This window comes from Camelus ferus, chromosome 14 (assembly GCF_009834535.1).
Source record: "Camelus ferus isolate YT-003-E chromosome 14, BCGSAC_Cfer_1.0, whole genome shotgun sequence".
Taxonomy (NCBI): Eukaryota; Metazoa; Chordata; class Mammalia; order Artiodactyla; family Camelidae; genus Camelus; species Camelus ferus.
Genome location: NC_045709.1, coordinates 21906977 through 21926977, shown reverse-complemented (window position 1 = coordinate 21926977; position 20001 = coordinate 21906977). Strand labels below are relative to the sequence as shown.

Genomic DNA, 20001 nt, shown 5'->3' with positions numbered 1-20001 from the left:
TTTCAGCAAGGTTTTGCCAGTGTCTGCTAGATTCTTGGTGGTTTTCACTGGTAGCACCTTAATTCTATTTCTCAGTGAGGTTTTTAATCCTAGTTAGTACAAGGCCATTGACATTACACGTGCAGATAAACTCTTCTTTTGTGATAATATAGGAGGCCTAAATGAATGTACTGCTAACCTCAAATAGTGTTTTTTGCAATGAGAGAGTCTGAATAGCAGACTCTTCAGAAATGCTATGATGGGTGTTTGTGTGTGTGGCTTGTTTGGGTTTGGATGGTTTATCCTGAGCTAAGCAGCGCCCCCTCCCTGTGTGCCTTCCCCAGGCGCTCCCTGGGACCTGGCCTGGCTGCACGTGCCTCCCAGAGCACACTCCACAGCGTGTCACCTAGGGGACACGGCCCCGGGGCTCAACACACGGGCCACTGTCCGGGAATCCTCGCACAGAGCCGTAGCTCTCATTGTTGGGTATGTAGTCTGCTCTGGGCACCACACTCAGAATTTTATATACTTGACCTTGTTTAAATCTTCAGTGTCTTGAAGGAACTGAGGCTTAGGTTAAGCAATTTGCTTGAGGTCACACAGCTGTTAAGTCACGGAGATGGGGTTTTTCTGTGACACAGGAGTAGCACACCCATTTTCACGTCCATCCTCCCAGAGGATGGCAGGTGATGCGATGACGTAATTTACACTGGGAAATTGCACACACGCAACAAACTAGATCAGGGCAGGGTAAGCACAAAGGGCCTGGGCCTCGAGGGAGAATGTTGTGTCTAGGGTGTGAGGACTGACACCCCAGCATTGGGGGTGGTCTGTCCCCCTTGGAGAGGGTGAGGGGGGGGCAGTTTGGGCTGTTTGCATCTTAGGAACCGTGAGAAGTTTAACAAGAAAGCCTTTGTGGAAAGGCTTGCCTGACTCCTGGAACCCAAAAGAGCACCATGAGCTGGGATTAAGTGTGGCAGATCCTCTTGCTATGCAGAGACGAACCTTAGCTGGCCTAAGAAAACCATGGAAACAGGCGAGAAGCCACAGGTGCTAAGAGAGCAGCAGGTAGAGGAAAGGGTGGGGGTTACCGGAAAATGGGTCTTGGCCCAGAATGTTTTTTGCTTTTTCCCTCTCATTCAGTCTAACGCACTTTTTTTTTCTTCTACCTAATCTGTTAGTTAATAAACACAGAAAAAGCCTACCAGGCTCACAAAGATAGTGGTGCTGTTGCAGAGAGCTTGTTTCTGTCATCCTCGCCCCTCTTTGAATCCCCTGGTAGCAAGTCACTAATTCAGCAAATATTAATACTTGCTGTGCGCGAGTCACCGCCTGGAGCTCAGGATAGAAGTATGGGCGGGAGACGTCTGCTCAGTAACGCTGGCCAACAGCACTGGGTGCTCAGTAGGGCCAGGACCTGCTCTTTGGAGCTTTCAATATATTAACTCATTTTTCTCAGTCCTGTGAAGTGGGTACTATTATTCCTTTTTTACAAATGAGAAAAACGGCACGGAAGTTAAGTTACTTAATGGTCACTAAGCTAGTAAGTGGATGGGCCACAATTCAACCCCCGGGCGGTTTTCTGAGTCTAGGTTTCTACCTCTCATTGTATGAGAGTAGGTATAACATAGGGGGGCGCGCTCGTAAGTGATGGGGTAAATGTGCAAAGAGGATTCTCGAGAGCACAGAAGAGATTCTTCTGGCTTGCGGGGAGTCAAAAATTTATGGTAACAGTAGGGAGCCTGTGATTTGTGAAGTGTTTACAGTTTGAAATTTAAAAAGTAATGAACGTGAACAACAAAAGGGTAAAGTTAAAAGCAACTGACTTTCTCCAGGAGTTTCCTATGTTTCCTTTCATCTTGGTTCTTGTTTTTCTTCGTTCCTTTTTACCAGTTTCATAGCCTATATGTGTACATTCTGCTTAACTAGTTCCTTTTGGTGAGTATTTAGATGGTTTCTAATGTTTACAGTTATCTATTAGAAGTAATTATAGTGGGACAGGCAAAAGTAGTAGCCAGTTTTACTGAGGTTTTATGAGAGTTTGACCATGTTCACGTGGGTATCGGCCATCTTTCTTAATTATTTTTAAGAGCTCTTTGGATATAATCTCTATGGAAATGTTTGAAAAAATTAATTTTAAATCTTTAATCTTGGATCCATGTGACTTTTTTTTTTATTACATCCCCCCTATTTCACATTGTTTTAAAACATTTCTTAATATCTAAAGTTTTTGTTTTATATATGGCAAATGTTTCATAGTTGAAATCGTTTCATCTCTGGTTATGGTCACTTTTTTGTTGTTGTGTAGAACTTTTTCACTTTCTCATGTTGCCAGAATTCATTAGTGTTTTAGAAATGACTTCTAAGAAGAGGGAGAACTCGGTGGGAGAGAAAGAGAGTAAGACACGTTATACAGTCCGTGAGGTCTTGCACACTAACAGTCACGACGCTTCATGACTGTCTGAAGACGCCTTCACCAGACCCTGCTCGGTGGCGGGGCCTGGACTGCAGCAGGGGGGGCTGGCCTGGCGGGAGACGCCGCTGGGCACCGCGTTGCTGCGGAGGCCGGCGACGTGAGCGCTGCTTTTACGGATGAGGGCAGAAGTGAAGGTGATTTGCCCAAAGCTGTGTAAGCACCAAGAGGAGACGCCAATACTCACCGCACAATCCCAGGTGTCATTCTGGTGAAATCCTTCTGACACGTGGTCGGGTGGAGGGCACTTTGAGCCCAGTGTCCCTTCCAAATCTAATGCCACTGCCATCTGTGCTGTGATGTCCTGAGAAGGCAGAGGGAAGTCAGGCCACCGTGGCCAGGGGGACGTTTTCTCTCCCATAGACATGAGGACTTGATTCCAGGACACCACTCCTAGCGAGCAGCACCAGCGAGCAGCTCTCCCTCCTGCTGTGCAGCCTCCTACCGTGCACTTGTGACTGGACCGTCTGCGCTAGCCCTTGTTAGATGTGATGAGTGCACTTGTTGAAGTAACCCATTGAGAAGCGTTTGGAAACCACCACTTTGAGACACTTGCTGCAATGCTGAGCGTGTGTGGGCTGAGTTACGTGGTTTCCTAGGTCTACCTGGGTGTTCTGTGTGCGTGTGACTTTCACCGCTGTGTCTGATACAGTTAAGCTCACACTTACACATGAATAAAATTGAAAATGTCATTGAAAGTCATCCCTATTTTGATGATATATATTTAAAGATCTATTTTGCATTTCTGCGCATCAATATTTTGCCCTAATAATTGACTGATTAGTCTACTGCGTATAAACAGGCAGATGTTCCTTTCAGGTTTGTTGCAGCCCCCCTTCCTCTCCATTGTGAAGCGACTGTTGGGACCTCTTTAAGCTCTAAGTCAGTTCTGTTTCCAGTCCCACCTTCACGCCTACTTGCAGAAATGCTAACAGCTTCTGACTCGGCCTTCCCTACCGTGAGCTTAAAATTTAACTTTCTTGTTTTGCTGAGTCAGTTACTGTCCCATTGCAATTTCTAAAATTTGAGTCTTAGGCCACTTTTAAAACTTGAATCTTTTTATGATGATAATTTTATTGGAAAATCATTGAAGTTTTATTTTCTAGAAGCTCTAATTGGTCCTTTCGAAAGTACGCCCGGGCGCGCGTTAGTGACCTTAGCCCTCGCTGGCCCTTCTCCTTTACGCGTCCTGCTGCCTGCTCACACGTGTCGCTGCCAAGTGCAGTCAGTACCCAAAGGCAGTGGCGTCTGAGTCTGTGACTTGTTTTTTGGCTTTTTTCCCACGACTTTTGTTCAGTGTGACTTGTCTTTGTCCTTGTGTTTTTGTAATTTTTCTGTGAGCTCGTCTTTGATAGGAAATCTGCCTTCAGGGATTCTTGGAGGCTGCAGGCTGTTCCTCCAGAAAGGACCTGCGTTTGCTTCTGCCAGGCCCAGCCCACGTCAGTGTGGGCCTCACTCTGAGGGGTTTTTGGACCATGTGTGTTACGTGACTTGAAACCATAGTCCTTTCTGAGAGTCAGTGCTAAGGAATGAATTCTCAGAGCAGAATTTCCTTTCACTCAGCCCTGATTTTTAAAAATCAGATCTGCCCTAAAATTCCAAATCTGAGAAGTTGGTGGGCAGGTCTACAGCAGGCAAGTTCCAGTGCCAGATACCTGTCTGTCTGTCTGTCTGTCTGTCTATCTATCCGTCTACCTATCTATTTATTTATTTTTGGTCATAGTGCTGAGATGGGGGTTGGTAGACTGTCGCCTGTGGGCCAGACCCAGGCCACCTCCTGCTTTGTAGCTAAGGCTTCGCTGGGGCGCACCCAGGCCGGTCTGGTCACCCACTGTCTGTGGCCGCTTCTGCCTCTGCTCCCTGCAGAGCTGAGTAGTTGGGACTGCATGGCCTGTAAATCTTACAATGATCACTATTTTTCTGGCCCACTGAACTCAAAATACAGTGATTTAAACAACATTGTTTCTTTCTCTTTCACACCGATGGTCAGAAAGCCGTCCAGGGTTGCCGGGGTGGCTCAGGGCCCAGACCCCTGACGGTGTGGTTCTGCCCTCCTGACAGGGATGGTTCCAGTCCAGCTCGTGAGGAAGGGAAAGCGTGGAAAGGAGGGGATCTTCTCCTCAGAGGGGGCGCTGGAAGCTGGGTACGTCAACTCCTGCTCACATCACTGTCCAGAACCTAGTCACAGAGCGAGTGGCAGGGGAGGCTGGGATGTCCCCTAGGGGTGGTCACACACTCCCCTCAAGCTCTTGTCAGCAGGAACTGGGGAGGAGGGTTCCTGGGCTGGGCTCCTGGGGCTCGGCTCGTCCCTGAAGAGCTGCTGAGACCTGTGGGGCACTGGGCACTACCAGCCCCAGGGCCCCCTTCCTCAAGCGTTCACTTCATCTTTGGCTTCTGAGATTTTACGTTATTTTTTTGCTGGCTCAGCCATGAGTTTAAAAGGTGTTTAAAAATTGTACTCACCATTTTCAGCCATTTTGTATCTTTGAAGATCTAATCCAAATAGGATTTTAAGTAGAGGGCCTTGGCTTAATTCTTACGGGCTTTCTTCTGTTGACTCTCTCTTACTCCTGGTCTGGATATAAGCTGCCCCAGACTGCTTCTCAGTAGTGGTTCCATTCTCTTCTGTCCGTGGTCTAGTTCGTATCATCCTTTCTTCAGTTGTCCTTCACTTGGCTCTTCTTTTCAGTCTGTTTCTGATGTTGCTCTTTATTTTTAGCTCCTGTAACTTTACGTTCAGAGGCTGCAGCCAAGAGGTCTGTAGCTTGGTCTGTCCAGTCCACAGAATGCTGCTTTTTAAAAACCAGATCTGTCCAAAAATTCCAAATCTGAGAAGTCAGTGGACAGGTCTGGCAGCAGTGCTGGGCCTTCTCTCCTGCTCAGGGAGCTGCCCCTTTCAGTGTCACTCACCGTCCAGTTTGCCCCACTCCCCACCCCTCCCTAGTGTGTCTCACACTCATGTCCCTCCACTTGTTGAATCACCTGCCACACCAATTTAATGACTTTCTCTGTTTCACGTTGGCTTGTCTGTTCCCTTGCCCACCTTCAGCTATCACAGGGGGCCTCTCCACCCGCCTAGCGCAGGAGGGTGGGTGGGGTAGGCATCTTCGTTTCACAGTAGGGAAGCCAGCTCACACCCAGCAGGCCTCTGGCCTTCCCCGTTCACACGCTGTCAGTTACATGTCGCAGGAAGACAGACTCACTGCGTAGTAAGTTTCTCGATGCTGGGAAAACCTCTGGTGATCAGCCACTCTGAAAGCGGGGAACCTGAAGCGAGCTGTGCAGAGCAGGGCAGCTGACAGCAGGGGGCGGGAGGGGCCAGTTATAAATGTCTCACAATCACGCCACACACAGCGTGCTTCCTGACCTGTCACTTCATGTCAGCGTTCTCTAATGGGACTTGTTTTCTGTGTTTCACTCTTCTGTTTCAGTACATTCTTAACGAAGAGCGATTCTTTCCAGGCACCGTTTACGTCGCCCGTATTAGCTGGACCAGAGGACTGGTCGAAAGGGCCAGCTTTTAGAAACAACGGAGGCAGAGCAATCATGTGCTGGGCATTCCTCCTGGTCTCAAAGGGAATTCCCCCTGCTCCACAATACTGTGTTTCACTTGCAGTTGGTTTAGAATCAGTGATTCTCCGCCTTTTAAATCCTATGCTCCCTGATAACAACAAACATATTGCTGAACACCTGCCACCAGCCACCCAGGAGTGGGAGTGTTCGGTAAGTCGTTCTGCCTCGGTTCAGAATTAGTGCTTTGGTATGTGCTGTCCAAAGTGGGGGTCACTAGCCACATCCACCTCTGATACCAAGCAGGACCCTGTGGGCCCCCCACCACCCCTGGCCTTTGTTCATAGAAAAGCCGAAGTCTCCCCGCCTCCCTGAGTCACAGAAGAGCAGCTCCAGCAGCTGGTGGGGACTCTGACCACCTATCTCAACAGTTACTGAGATCACTCCCCTATTTCCCTTTTAAACTTTCCTGGCTGAACGGAAACTTAGAGATAGTTTTTTGGTGGGGGCAATGCTGGGTCCACCAGATTGCAGGCATTTTGATTAAAAGGCAACTTTCCTTTTTGTTACCAAGGCTGTTGCCCCGGGATCGTACCCCTGCCCCTCCCTCAAACAGAAACCAGTTACTCTTATCTAAGTGTCAGGAGGCAGCTGCAGAGAAGAAACAAGAACTGGTTAGAACCGACAGAGTCCAAGATGGTGGAGGACTTGACTTCCAGTGACCGTGAGCCTCATTATTTGTTCGTTGTAATGCATTATCTGCTAAGTGACACCCCCACCAGGACCATGACAGTTGTGATCGCCATGACAACAGCCAGAAAAGTCCATACAAGGACTGATTGGCTCCATCACACCTAGAAGGAGGACTTGATGGTGGAAGCTTCCCATAAAAGTCCACGTGGCCCAACCCAGGCCGGGGCTGTCCCTGCTGCCCAGTTTGGCTGACGGCTCCCCTCTCCAGCAGTTCCTTCCCTTTCCCCCTCTGACAGTAAAGCGACTGTTCGTGTCGTCCCTCTGCTTCTGTTGTGTGAATCCTTTCACAGCAAGGACTCTCACTTTGGCGGGCTTCCTCATTTAGGGGGCCCTTCTGTCTGTTAACAGCTACTGAGCACATGAAATATGGCTAGTGTGACTGAAAAACTGAATTTACAGTTCTTTTGAATCAATTTAAAATTTTAAAACTGACATTCGATTCAAATACGGGGTATGTGTTTGGAACAACTTGGATATATGAGCCTACTTTTTCAATTGTAAATATTATGAAATCTAAATGCGAACCAAGTAGTTCCAAGGTAAATTTAGCATCCAAATTGAGAAGGATTTAGGTATAAAATTCACTCTGGATTTCAAAGACTTAGTATGAAAAAATGTAAAATATTTCATTAATATTTGTATATTGGTTTTGTGTTGAAATAATACACTAAGTTAAATAAAACAGTATTCAGGTTAATTTCACACGTCTTTTACTTGTTTTATCATGGCTAGTAGAAAATTTTAAATTACATATGTGACTTTCTATGTGTTGGGCAATGCTGGTTTAGATGATACTAACCATGGTCCTAGGACCACAAATGGCTTCTCATACACCTAAAAGAGAAATAAGTTGCAGATGTTTGATTTACTTCTTTTAAAAAAGCTCCAGGTCAGTTGTTGTAACAGCCTCCTGCCTGGTTTCATTGTCTGCTTTCATCGTCTCTCCCCTCATCCATCATCAGAATTCCTGGGGATCTTCTCAAAGTGCAAACAGGATTGTGTGAAGCCATACATGCTCTTTGGTGCTTTTCGTTCCAATCTCTTTAGCATAAAATACAAGGCCCCCCACAGTGTGGCCTCCACGTCCACCAAACCGGTGGGACACCCTCCCCCCGGACCCTTCTAGAACGCCATGTTCCTTACACCCCTTTGTGCATTGTTGCTTCTTTGGGCTGGGGTAAATGCTGGCCCCCGGCGCCATCTTTCCTCATGCCCCGCCCCGGCGCTCTTCACTCTGCTCCGACGGGGCTTACGGCGCGGGCTCACCACGCCGTAGTTTTGTTGCATGATGTTCCCATTGTCTCCCACATTAGACCGAGTAATGCTGCAACAGGAGTCCTGTCTTGTTTTTTTTGTTTGTTTTTGTGTCATCAACACCCAGCATTTAACTGGGCTTCATAAATACGTCTGAATTAAGTAATTAGTGGGGGAAAGTGTTCATTAACTCAGTGACGCAGCGCTGACCTCTCTCCATCCAGCTGTTGGATCCGTGCTGCCGCAGTGGGATCTCTGCTCCACCACCTCGCAGGTGTATGACCTCGGCCAAGTTGCGCCCCTGTAGTAAAACAGAGAGAGTTCTACCTATGTTTCAGGTTGATTGTGCAGGTTAAAAACAGCTAACATATGTAAGGTGCTTAAGTATGTGCCCGGTGTAAGCTAAGCACGTAGCAAATACTCACGATGATGGTCATAATACAGTCTGAACGATTTTTCTTCTCTCAGGCAGCAAATCGCAGATTCTAACTGGATTTTGCAAATCCACTGTTAAAGAAACCAATGAAATAGGAAGAAAAATCCATTTCTGAGCAGGCACTGAACCTACAAATATCTACTCTGCAAGGAGCTTCTGATGATCATTTTGTGAATCTCATTATTTAAGAACAGAACTGTATGTCATATGGTGAGTTTGGTCAAGAGTTTTAGAATTCAGGAAAGAAAACTTGTCCCCAGTGTTTAAGGACAATCTAATGGATCATAGACCAGATACTGGGAGTGTTTAAAGCAGTTGTATGCAGGCCACTAGTCCAGTGTTTAGAAAGAGTTGTGGAAAATTCACCGATGGAACAGGGAAAGTTGATACAAAATACTAATCAGCCAAGTGGAGTGAATTAAATGTTTGCTAACTTTAAATATGCAACTTATTCTTTTTAAAAAACAGCTTTTTTGAGATATAATTTACATAGCATACACTGAATGAAGAGTACATTCAGTGGTTTTTAGTGTATTCCCAAAGTTGTGCAATATCACAATTTGATTCTAGAACATTTTTGCTGCCCCAAAAAGAAATCCCATACACATTAACAGAAGCTCCCCACTTTCCATCACCACCACCCCAAGTCCTAGGGTCAACAATGTTGACCATCTTTTCATATGTTCATTGGCCATTTGTATGTTATGCAATCTATTCCTATGTTTATTCTATTATCAAATGTTTGTTGAGCAGCTATTATGTGCCAGACATCTTTCTGTCGGAATAGGTAAGTGAACACATTCAAGCAAAAATCCCAGCTCTCGTGGAACATACATTCTAGCTGGGGAAATAGATGCTATATAAAATAAGTCAATATAGGGAATGTTGGGTGGTGATACATGGTATAGAAAGAAACGAAGTAGGAAAAAGGAACAGAGACTGCTGCGGGAGAGGCTTGTGATTTTAAATTAAGTAGCTGGAGGAGGCCTCACCAAAGAGGTGATGTTTGAGTAAAGAGAGGAGGTGATAATGGAAAGAACTGTGCAGGGACATCAGCAAAAGTCTCAAGCCAAGAGGACTCAGGGGCTCATTCAAAGAGCATCCGTGTGGCTGGCAGAGAGAGAGGGAGGGGAGTAGGAACAGGTGAGAAGATTATGGAGTTAACGTGAGATCACATGAGGCCATTATAAGGCCTCTGGCTTTTGCTGTGAGGTCCTAAGTCTGGAGAATTCGTAGAGGAGTGACATGACCTGACCCCCGCCTTAACATGACCTGACCCCCGCCTTAACAGGACGTAGAGGAGTGACATGACCTGACCCCCACCTTAACACAGGTGCAGGGGTGTTGATCCCCACAATGAGGGGGACCAGGAATGCTGAACATTTTGCAGCAGAGTGACCTTCCACATGTGTCAGTAGAAGCCCTGCTGTAACACACTGGGGCGAGGAGGAAACAGGAGATGAGCTGAGAGGTACTCCGATAATCCAGCTGAGACACGAGCACGACCTGGATCACACTGGGGCAGCGCAGGTGACGAACCCCAGATGTATTTTCAAGTCAGAGTCGACAGGACTTGCTAATCAAGGACGGTGTACAGGATGTTGGTCTGCACATGGGGAAAACGGAGTGGGCCAGTGGGGAAGGAGGCGGCGGGGAGGGGTGGAGGAGCCATGGGTACAGGCAGGCGCCCGAAGCTGGAGATGCCGTTAGACATACACATGGGCAGGTTAGACAGCCGGCCAGAAACCCAAGTCCGCAGCTGAAAAGAGAAGCCTGAGTGGTGACGTGAACTTGGGAGCCTTGATCTAAGGCCAGATGATCAGCCGCGGAGGGAGGGAGGATGGGGTACTCCACCATTAAGTGAGGACAGGGAGGTGGGAGGAGAAAGAGGCGGGAATCCCTGGTCACCTGGAGTGATGAGCGAGAGTGGTCCTGGGAGAGTGGAGAACCCTCCAGTCGGGGTTATGTTCTGTTCCTCTGAGAGCCCACCCCTCCCGCTGATTACAAACATCAACTCCAGACAGAACACAAAAACAGCCACTTAAGGATTTTTCTAAAGTCTGCGACAGAAGGCAGATTGCAGAACAGGGACCAGTTTCCCTTTTCTTTTTAATGTTTTTTTCTCTAAGTGCTTTGCCCCCGGGTAGCTTATCAGTGCATTTCGGTAGCTGAAACTCCAGACTTTCTGGCCAGAGGAATGAGGTGGAGGAGCCCCTGGGACTAGAGAGAGTGCATGTGTTTGTGTCCTTGGACTCAGGGGAGGAGAAGAAGGGCAGATCTAAAAGGGGAAAAGGGGGGGGGGGATGGTGAATAGAAAACAGGGACAGGGATTCCCTCACTCTGTCGATGAACCTGTGAGAGTCTCGGATTAACCGTGACCCACACGTGTGCGGGGCAGACCCAACCCCGGGTAGCAAACACTGCAGGAGCCACCTGAGACCTGCGCCCTGAAGTCACAGCAGAGCTCGCGGTCTGAACCTAGCAGGACACACTCAAACCAAAGCAGCAACACTCCCCAGGGACTCAGGGCAGAACCCAGGGTTTACAGGAAGTACCAGGTTCAGGACACAATGGAAATTAACGTGAGCCATCCCCAAAGGGAGACACAACCTTGATCACAGGAAACTCCAGATAGGATGAAAATCACAGGTGAAAGACGAAAACCCCAAAATAAGAAAATGGGTCACTTAGAAAAAAAAAAAAGTACAATCTTGAGCTGACGAGCGCTTTCTCAGAATGTCGGGAAACCGGGAAAGCGAGGAGCAAAGATCACACAGTTTGACCAGCTGAACGCTAAGCGCCGTCCTGGGGCTGCTGGTTTCCGCCCTCCGGCCTTCTGTCCCCTGGGCTGCTGCCCAAGTCTGGGCCACCGGGACTCGGCCACACGTGTGAACGTGGACCTGGGGACTAGGAGACTGACAGGGGCGGCCCCCTGAGAAGGCTGCCCGGGTCTACACCTCGGAGCCCAAGGGCTGGCCCTGCCCCAGGCTCTCCTGCCCCTTCTGCCTTGGGTTACCTGAGGGCCGGGTCCTCTCAGGGATTCCATTTCTGCGAAGGTAGCGTGGTCTAGGGACCTGTTTGGGGAGGGAAGCGCCGCTGCCTCCCTTCACCCTACAAAACGCTAAACCAGTCGAAAAAAAACCCTGAAAAATAAAAAATTAGAGAATAAAACTGGCCAGTTCACAAGAAGAAAATACCAGTACCCATGAACGTATGAAAAAAAGTGTTTAATCTTTCTAATAATTAAAGCTATGCAAACTAAAAGCGTCAAGTGTTCAGCAGCCGTTACAGGTTTGCGCGGCGGCACAGCGAGCCCCTCTCGGGGCAACGTCTCCTCCGTGCGCATCCCCGTCCCCTTCGCCTCGCCGGCCGTGTGCGTCTGCGTGTTCTCCAGCTCCCCGCGCCTCGGGCGCCGGGCTTCCCCCTTCCGCTGAGCCGCCGGCGCGGCACTGTGCCCCGGGCCCCCTCCGCTCCGTCCCCGGGCCGGCCCTCGTCCTGGGACCGCGCCCTCCGCCGCCTGCCGCCCACACCTGCTCTCTCCGGGGAGCGTTGCTCCGGGTACCGTGAGATAACGGGAAGGGGGGCGCTGCTGGGGATGCCGTGGGTGAGAGAGCGGTGGGGGCTGTGCGGGCTGGAGGGGGCGGAGGGGCACAGGAGAGGGAGCGGACCGAGCGCCCGGGGCAGCGCGGCCCGCAGGGGCGGGTGGAAGGAGGTTTACCTGCGCAGGGGAGGCTGTGCCTGCGTCCTCGCACGTGTTTATGGGCGCCAGGAGGCGCGCTCTTTCCCTCCCTCACTCCCTCGCCGGGTCCCTCGTCCCCTTACCCCGCCTGTCCTCACTGCCTCTCCAGACTCCTGCAGTCCACTCAACGAGTGTGGGCCGGAGGGAGCGGCGTGACCGTGTCCACGCGGGCCTGGTTCCCTCCCTGGTGTCTCGGGGAAGCCGCCCCGGGGACCACCTGTCGGGAGGCGCATCAGCGCGTGGGGCTCTGCGCACCTGGGCACCTCTGCTTGGCCAGCCGGTTCTACGTTGTGTCTGTAAACGTGCACCACCTTCTCCGCAATCCAAGGGCGTATTGGATGGGTTGTCTTCCCAAACTCGGGCATAAATGAAAGGGTGCATCTTGCCTGAGTTAGAATTCAGGCTTCTTTTATACTAAAATGGGAGTCGGGGGGGAGCCCTGGTTCTGGCCGCTCAGAGGGGACGTGTTAATTTCTTCCTGCAGCTGTTCACGGGGGCCTGGTCAGGATGTTTCTTGTGAGCTAAACAAAGGTATCTGAGCTTAAAGCTCATTACCTGGGAGGCAGGGTGCCCAGAGATAGGCCACTATGTATAATTTTAAGCTTACAGGCAACATCCCTTTGGTGATTAACAAGCAATAGAGTGCAAAGGCGAAAGTAAAAGAAACAGATCCCACATGGAGTCAGATTTGTTCCTTCCCTCTCACGCTGGGTCCTGAGGAGCTGGAGGGGCTGAGCTCTGGGGCAGCACTCAGATTCTCAGCCTCTTCCCTGAACACGCTGACTCGGTTGTTGGTGGGCCGCATGGGAGGAGGTGGCTCGGGGGTCTGCATTTTTAATAAGCTCCGAAGAGGTGATTCCGATGGTGGAACCAGAGATTGTTAACCTGGGGGTCCCGCACCTTAGAGGCAATATGACCCGCTGTGGTGAGGGAAGAACATATTAGATCATCTTTTCATTAAGTTTTTACAATCTGATATTCCATTTTATGAAAGTTATAAATTCAAAATCCTGGTCCTTCCTTAAAATTTTTAACAGCATTATTGGGGCATAAATTACACATGATAAAATGCACCCATTTTTCATGTTGAGTTCAATGATATTTAGTGAATTTACAAAGTGCTACAACCATCTGTATAATCCAGTTTTAGGACATTCACATCACCCCAAAAATATCCATGTGCCCACCTGCAATCTTCACTTCTACCCCAAGTCCCAGGCAGCCCCAAAGCTACTTTTGATCTTTATAGATTTTACTTTTCAGGAAATTTCATGTAAATGGAATCATACAATATGGTCTTTTACACCTGGTTTCTTTCACTTAGGATTATGTCAGCGAGTTTCATCTGTGTCATAACATGTGTTAATAGTTACTTCCTTTTCATTGCTGAATAGTATTCCATGTCAGGACATACTACAGTGTATTTATCCATTCACTAGTCCATGGACATTTCGGTTATTTCCAGTTTGGGGCTATTATGAATAATGCTGCTATAAACATTTGTGTACAAGTTTTTGTGTGGATGGATGTTTTCATTTTTCTTGGTAGATTCCTAAGAGTGAAATTGCTTGGTCATTGGATAAGTTTAACTGTTAAAAAAAAACTGTTAAAATGTTTTCCAAAATGGTTGCACCATTTTACATTCTCGACAGCAATGTAGGAGGATTTTAATTTCTCCATGTCCTCACCAACACTTGTTATTGTCTGTCTTTTTTATTATAGCCACTGTGGTTGTATTTTGCATTTCCCTAATGGCTAGTGGTGTTGAGAATCTTTTAATGTGATTCTGAGCCATTTGTGTGTCTTCTCTTTGGTCAAATGTCTATTCAAACCTGTTGCCTATTTTTAACTTGGGTTGTTTGTCTTATTGGACTGTTCTGTCAGTCCTTTGCCAGATACATGGTTTGCAAATAAAGGGTGTTTTTCTTTTTTGCTGAATGATACTAATTTATTTTCAATTTTTGGCTCAACCTTGTTTTCCAGGAATAAATAACAATTGGTCATGATCTATTTTTTCGTATAAATAAAGGGTGACTTTCAAAGTGCAAAGACTTTTTTATCTTGATGAAGTCCAGTTCACCATTTCCTCTTTATGGATGTTTTTGTTATCCAAGTGAAGATTTCTTTACCTAATCCCAAGTCACAAAGATTTTCTTTGTTTTCTTCTAGAAGTTTCATGTTTTTAGTGTTTATATTGTGCTCGATGACCTACTGTTAGTTAATTTTTTTACATGGTGAGATGTAAGGGTCTAAATTCACCTTTTTGTACGTGGATATCCAAGTGTTCCCGCAGCCTTTGTCAAAAAAAAAATGCCTGAAGAGAAATTCACCTTATTCGTAGGCCCTGTCTAGATTTATCACGGTGTCCTCGCTCACTCCGGCACATTGTGGAGTCATGTTTCCACTCAGTGCATCCTCGGTTCCCCGGCAGGGAAAGGCCAGCCGCCTCCCCAGTTCATCTGAGGCATGTTGTGCTGGAGTGACGTCCATGTGCTCCTGGTTATGTGGATGTACTGACTGAGTCGTTGAATTTTAACTAAAGTAACTCTCATACGTTGCTTGAAGCACTGGGTGAGAGAATCTGAAATCGCAGCCGTTGCCTCTAAGTGGTGATGGTGCTAGCAAATGGCTGGAGTTTCTAGAAACTCTGCGTTAATCTCCAGCTCACAGAGTTCTCTGCCCATGTCAGTCTCTCTTTTTCAATGGACACTCATGCTTCCCTTTGTGTCTATTTTCCCTTCCAGGCAGAGGGGAGGGGGAACTCCTCCAAGTCTGAGGACTCCTCTACGTTTTCCTGAGAGGCAGCCAGGGAGGGGGTGCTGGGTCGGGACTGCATTTCGAGGGTGACTGCTGGAAGCAGGGGGAAAGACGGGGTGGGAGGGGACATCCTTCCCAAGTCTGTTTCCCAGAATAGTTTCCCAGAGACCTGCCTTCCTTAAAGTGTGGCTGACTGAAGCGTTCAAGCCCAGTCTCTCCTCATTTGGTCCCTAGGGTCTGATGTCCTGGGGTGAGAGGTGGCCTCCTCTGCACTCCAGCCTCCCCAACCATTAGAGGAACACCAGGCTTGAAGCAGACCAGTTAAAGATGTTTCCATTCTTGCGCACGCGTGTGCGTGCGTGGCATGACTACACAGCACACGTGCTCCTGTCTCCACCCGAGTGCCTGTCTTTCTCTGCCCATTGGTCACTCTCTGCGCTTCTTCCCGGCTGAGCCTGATTGAAGCAATTCTGACTCGCAAGTCACTAGGGGTAGGGCTGTGACCACAGCTGGCAGCCGAGGCACACTGGGCCCATCCTGGCTCTGCTGACCAAATGAAGGGCTGCTCTGTTTTCTGCTTGCGCGAAACAGAGATGGTTCGATTGAATCCAAGACAGCTTTCTCGGATTGATGCAGAGACCGAGCATACCAGAATCACCCAGAACGCTTATAAGAAGGCCCTTGGGACCACTGCCGATGACCTGCTGAGTCAGGCGGGGGTGGGGGGTGGGCACCTGCAGTTCCCTGAGGACCTTGGTTTAGGATGGGGTGCTTTTCTGTGCAAAAGCTTGACATCTGCTGGTCCAAGGGACGTCACGGAAGGCCACATGGGACTGTCCACAGTCGCCTGCTGTTGTGAGCACAGGTGTGGCTCTGCATACGTTCACCAGCTGGGCTTCATTATTTTTGTGGTCACTAAATTTCAGAGCGTAAAGGAACTTACCGCTCACGTATGTGCGGGAAACAAGGCCAACAGACACGAGGTGACTTGGCCAAGACACCATTTCTCTTTATTCCACTGTGTCTCCTTAGTGACATGTCCATACAAACTGCCCAGATGGGACAACAAACCTTTCACCCAAAGGCAGACGTGACCCAGAGAAAGAACTGCAGGGGGAGAATTACGTGTCAGTCATCTTCACATGCATCTGAACACTGACGGTCAACTCCCTCCGCTGATGAAGGATATCCTGAGATAAACAGAAAATGCCAACACACAGCTGAGTCCGTTTTACTGAAACTTAGTTTACTCAGCCTTAATCGTAACCTTTAATTGTCACTGAGATTAAGTTGTGCAACCTGGTCTTGATAGAAATGACATGTTAAAACCTTTTATGAAGCTTTGAAATTTCCTTGATATTTTAAATTTATCTTAGGTAGAAGGTGACTGCTTGGATACTTAGAGCCCTAAACTTTCCCTAAGAAAAGGAAGTAACTGAGGAAGTGTGTGAAGAGCTGTCCCATCACTGACACTAGAAAGGGGTTACCTCTTTATGGAGAATGACGTAAGTGACAACAGGACACTGACGGTAAATTTAGGGGTTTGTGGGTTTGTGATGGGAACACCGTGGCCAAGATACTAGCTGATGCTCAGGAACACATTTTATTTTCAAAGTCGAAAAGGATTGAGAAACTTTGCAGTTGCTTTTCTGCTGACACGCATTCATCTACACACAGCATCCTTTCTGACGGCATGTTCCAGGCGAATTTGATGACAACGGAAGAGATGCAGAAACGGTGAAGGGAGATGTATTCAGCAGTAGTATTTTGGTTGCAAGTGATACAAACCCAGCTGGTTTCAGGAGTGGCTTGGGGGATGTGTAGCTCCCCACCCCATTAATCTCCACGATCCCCCCAAATCCGCACTGTAAGTAAAGCAGTGTTTGTCCCCACATCAGGATCCCTTTCCTGGCTCTTTCCTCCCTAAGCCCTGCCTCTGCAGAAATTCTAGGGTTGCATCTTAGGTAAAAAAAAGGAATTTATTCAATCACATAAGTCCAGTGAATGACCTGGGCTTCAGAAAAAGCAGGACCAATCAGGTGAAACAATATTATAAGAAAATGAATCTCCGTCTTTGCTGGCTAGACAGGGTCTCTCCCGGTGGTGCCAAGACGGCAGCTGGAGCCCCCAAACTCTCATCCTCCTCGTAACTCCTTACAACCCCTCTGTCCTCCAGTGTCCCTGCCTCTCTGTAAAGACCTCTGGTTTTCCCTACTGGGGTCACCTTCTCACCTGGAGGAAGCCTAAGCGCCCTGGCTGCAGCTGGCACCACATGCCAGACATGAATGTGAATGGGTGAGGAAATGGAAGGGATGGAGTCTGTGACAGCTGCCCCTTCGTCGTAGGGAAAATAGATACTGGCAGCTCTACTGAATATTTCTTCTTCTAAGTCCCGTGTGGCGCCCTGCTCTCTAAAAACAGTGTGCAAAAAGGGAGAAGCATTTGGAGAAGTGTTCAAAGAGTCATCAAAATCCATTTCCAGAATGCTTAAGAAGACCACCGCAGAAGAGTGAAGGCTTCCATTCAGTGATCTTCCTCCCTGGACCCTTTCCCCAAAACTGTCAGGGATGTTCTTTTAGTCTGTTTGTTTGTAAATAATGACCAGAAAGAGCCCTATGAAGAAAGCCTGAAAGGAAACTGGGCCAGGGACTGGGGGAAAGGAAGGGATTAGGGACTGGTGCATCCACTGCCTCTATATTGTTTTGCTCCCTTAGCAGGGGAGCAGGCACACACGGGATGACTGTATGCCTGTCTTTCTACGTGCCATACACACGCCTCTCCTTTGTTACAGGTGTATAGACATGCATCCAGATGTAAAAGGGACACACATACATGTATACATTTTTTTTTAAAAAGATGGGTATGTCTAATCAAATTTCATCCAATTGTACATCTGAAATATGTATAGTTTATAGGAATTATACCACAATAAAGACGTTTTTAAAATAGGAAATGGGGTTTTAGTTTGAGGAAAAGACAGGCTTAAGAAATGGCTTAAAGCCTTATTTATAAATGTGTAATTCATGGCTAGGAACACTTGGTCACCACCCTTGGCAGGTGTGAAGACCCACTGAGAAACCATCTCCCATCCCAAAGCCCAGCTTAACGACCTAGAAAATGTTCTCTTCCTCAGCGTCCTGCTAAGACTGACCAGGAACCCGTCTTCTCTTGTTTTGGTTTGTTCTGGGGCCCAGAAGAGACGGGCAGGACCCCTACTTGAAGCTGACCTTGCCAGCCTACAGTGTGCAGAGCAAGCTGTCCATCCTTTCTGCATATTTTTTTCTAAGAATATCTGTAGCAGAGACCAGACAGGGGGAGCTTGGGACTGCAGGGCTCTGCCTCCATCTCTGCCGAGATCCGTTCTCCTTGTCTGTCCCTGATGGTTAACTTCTGTTCAGTGAAGCTTAATGAGCACATCAAGAAATGCAGGGTCAGGCTCCTACCTACATCTCTTTTTTTGTGCATGTGTTCCCTATGAGGTCAGAATTTTATCAAATATTAAAAATATTCAGCTTTTTTTTTTTTCATTTATGGAACCGTGCCTGGAAGGACCAAGCAGTTTCGACAATAACTGACAAGTGAAAACCACCAAAAGTAGATCAAGTGACCTTGGACCAGACACCTCATCTCTCAATGATTCTATTTCTGTGGAAGAAGGGGTGTGTGTGTGTGTGTGTGTGTGTGTGTGCGCATGCACACTAAGTGAGGTCCAGAATTTCTTACAGCTTTAACATGCCACCAGCTGGAGTTGTCCACAGGCTGTGGGGGCTGGAGGTGAGGAGTCTGGAGACCCAGGACTGCCCTGAGTTCCAGGCCACACATCAGACACCTTAGAAATACCTGCAGAACCTGCAAAAATCCCACCAAACTGGACATGCAAACCAATCTCGGCGGCGGGGAGGAAGGGAAGTGATGTATATGTGTGTACATGTATAACTGAATCACTTTGCTGTACACCTGAAACTAACACTGTAAATCAACTACACTGCAATAAATTTTTTTTAAAGTAGAGGAATGGAGCCAGGGTTAGACAGTTTATCTTCTGCCAAATTATCTCAGAGTAACTTCTGTGCAGTGACATGTAGCTCAACATACGAAGTAAGATGGATTACTAAGATGAAAGTGTACACTGACTTACATTTTAGAAAAGACTAAAAAAGTCACCTTCCCTTTTCCTGGTTTTGACCTCCCTGTAAGAGATGGGGTGACAGTGGCATGCGTCTGGACTTCCTAAGCCCTGCATCTATAAACAAATCGGGACATTAAAAAAAAAGGTTATGAGTCCTGCACGACTCACAGGAAGCACCTGCGCCCCAGGGCAAGTGACAGACAGGTAAACCAGGCAGCAGATGGGCACAGGAGGAACGGTCCCCGAAGGGCGCCCGTCTCCCCGGCGGACCCTAAAGCACAGATCCCCCCGCCCCCCACGCCTTCCCCGCACCTGAAGGCGCCTGGTCCTGCGTAACGTTCCAGAGGCTTCCCCGGCGGCCCCCCCACCCCGCGCCCCGCCCGCGCCCGGGCGTCCGCAGCCCGTCGCACTGGGCGCCGCCGCACTGGGCGCCGCTGCGGCACGGACGGCGCAGCCTCGGCGCAGGGAGCGCCCGCAGCCCGGCCCCCGCGCGCCCCCCATGGCCCTCGGGCCGCCCGCCCTGCGCCCGGCCCCGCGCAGCGCCCGCGGGGGGCGCGATGCCGAACGGCCCCGGCCCCGGCCAGGCTCTTAGGATGTCTCTGCCCCGGAGGTCGCGGATCCGCGCGTCCGTTGGTGAGAGCGGGGGCGCGGGGGGGGGTGGGGGCGGGGGGACGGTCAGGCCTCAGCGCCCCGCAGGCGCCCCGCAGCCGCCCCGCAAGGGGGGCTGGGCCCAGGCCGTGTGCCCGGGGTGGGGGTGGGGGGCTCAGGGCCCGGGCCCCGGGGCAGGTGCGCGCCAGGGCGGCGCCGGCCCGCCTCGCCCGGCCTCGTGCCCCCGTCCCCGGTCAGCCGCTCGCCGGTCCCGGCCCCCGGCCCCCGGCCCCCGGCCCCGCCGCGGTGCGCTGGGCGCGGGCGGCGCGCGTTCTGCGGCGGAGCTGGGCGGGGGGTGGGGAGGGGCACCGGGGCTTCTGACC

The 20001-nt window shown here is 49.2% G+C and overlaps 1 protein-coding gene across 2 annotated transcripts in view; it reads left to right on the top strand.

Annotated features, from left to right (window-relative positions):
- The first annotated feature begins 19466 nt into the window (after positions 1 to 19466).
- The window catches only part of LOC102506353 (phospholipid-transporting ATPase IB), a 416600-nt gene continuing 416065 nt past the window's right edge, over positions 19467 to 20001 (top strand). For both annotated transcript variants that reach the window (XM_032496428.1, XM_032496427.1), the window contains exon 1: positions 19467 to 19663. In XM_032496428.1, the coding sequence (XP_032352319.1) occupies positions 19588 to 19663 (76 nt within the window). In that variant the 5' untranslated portion in view covers positions 19467 to 19587. The remainder of the gene's footprint in view (positions 19664 to 20001) is intronic.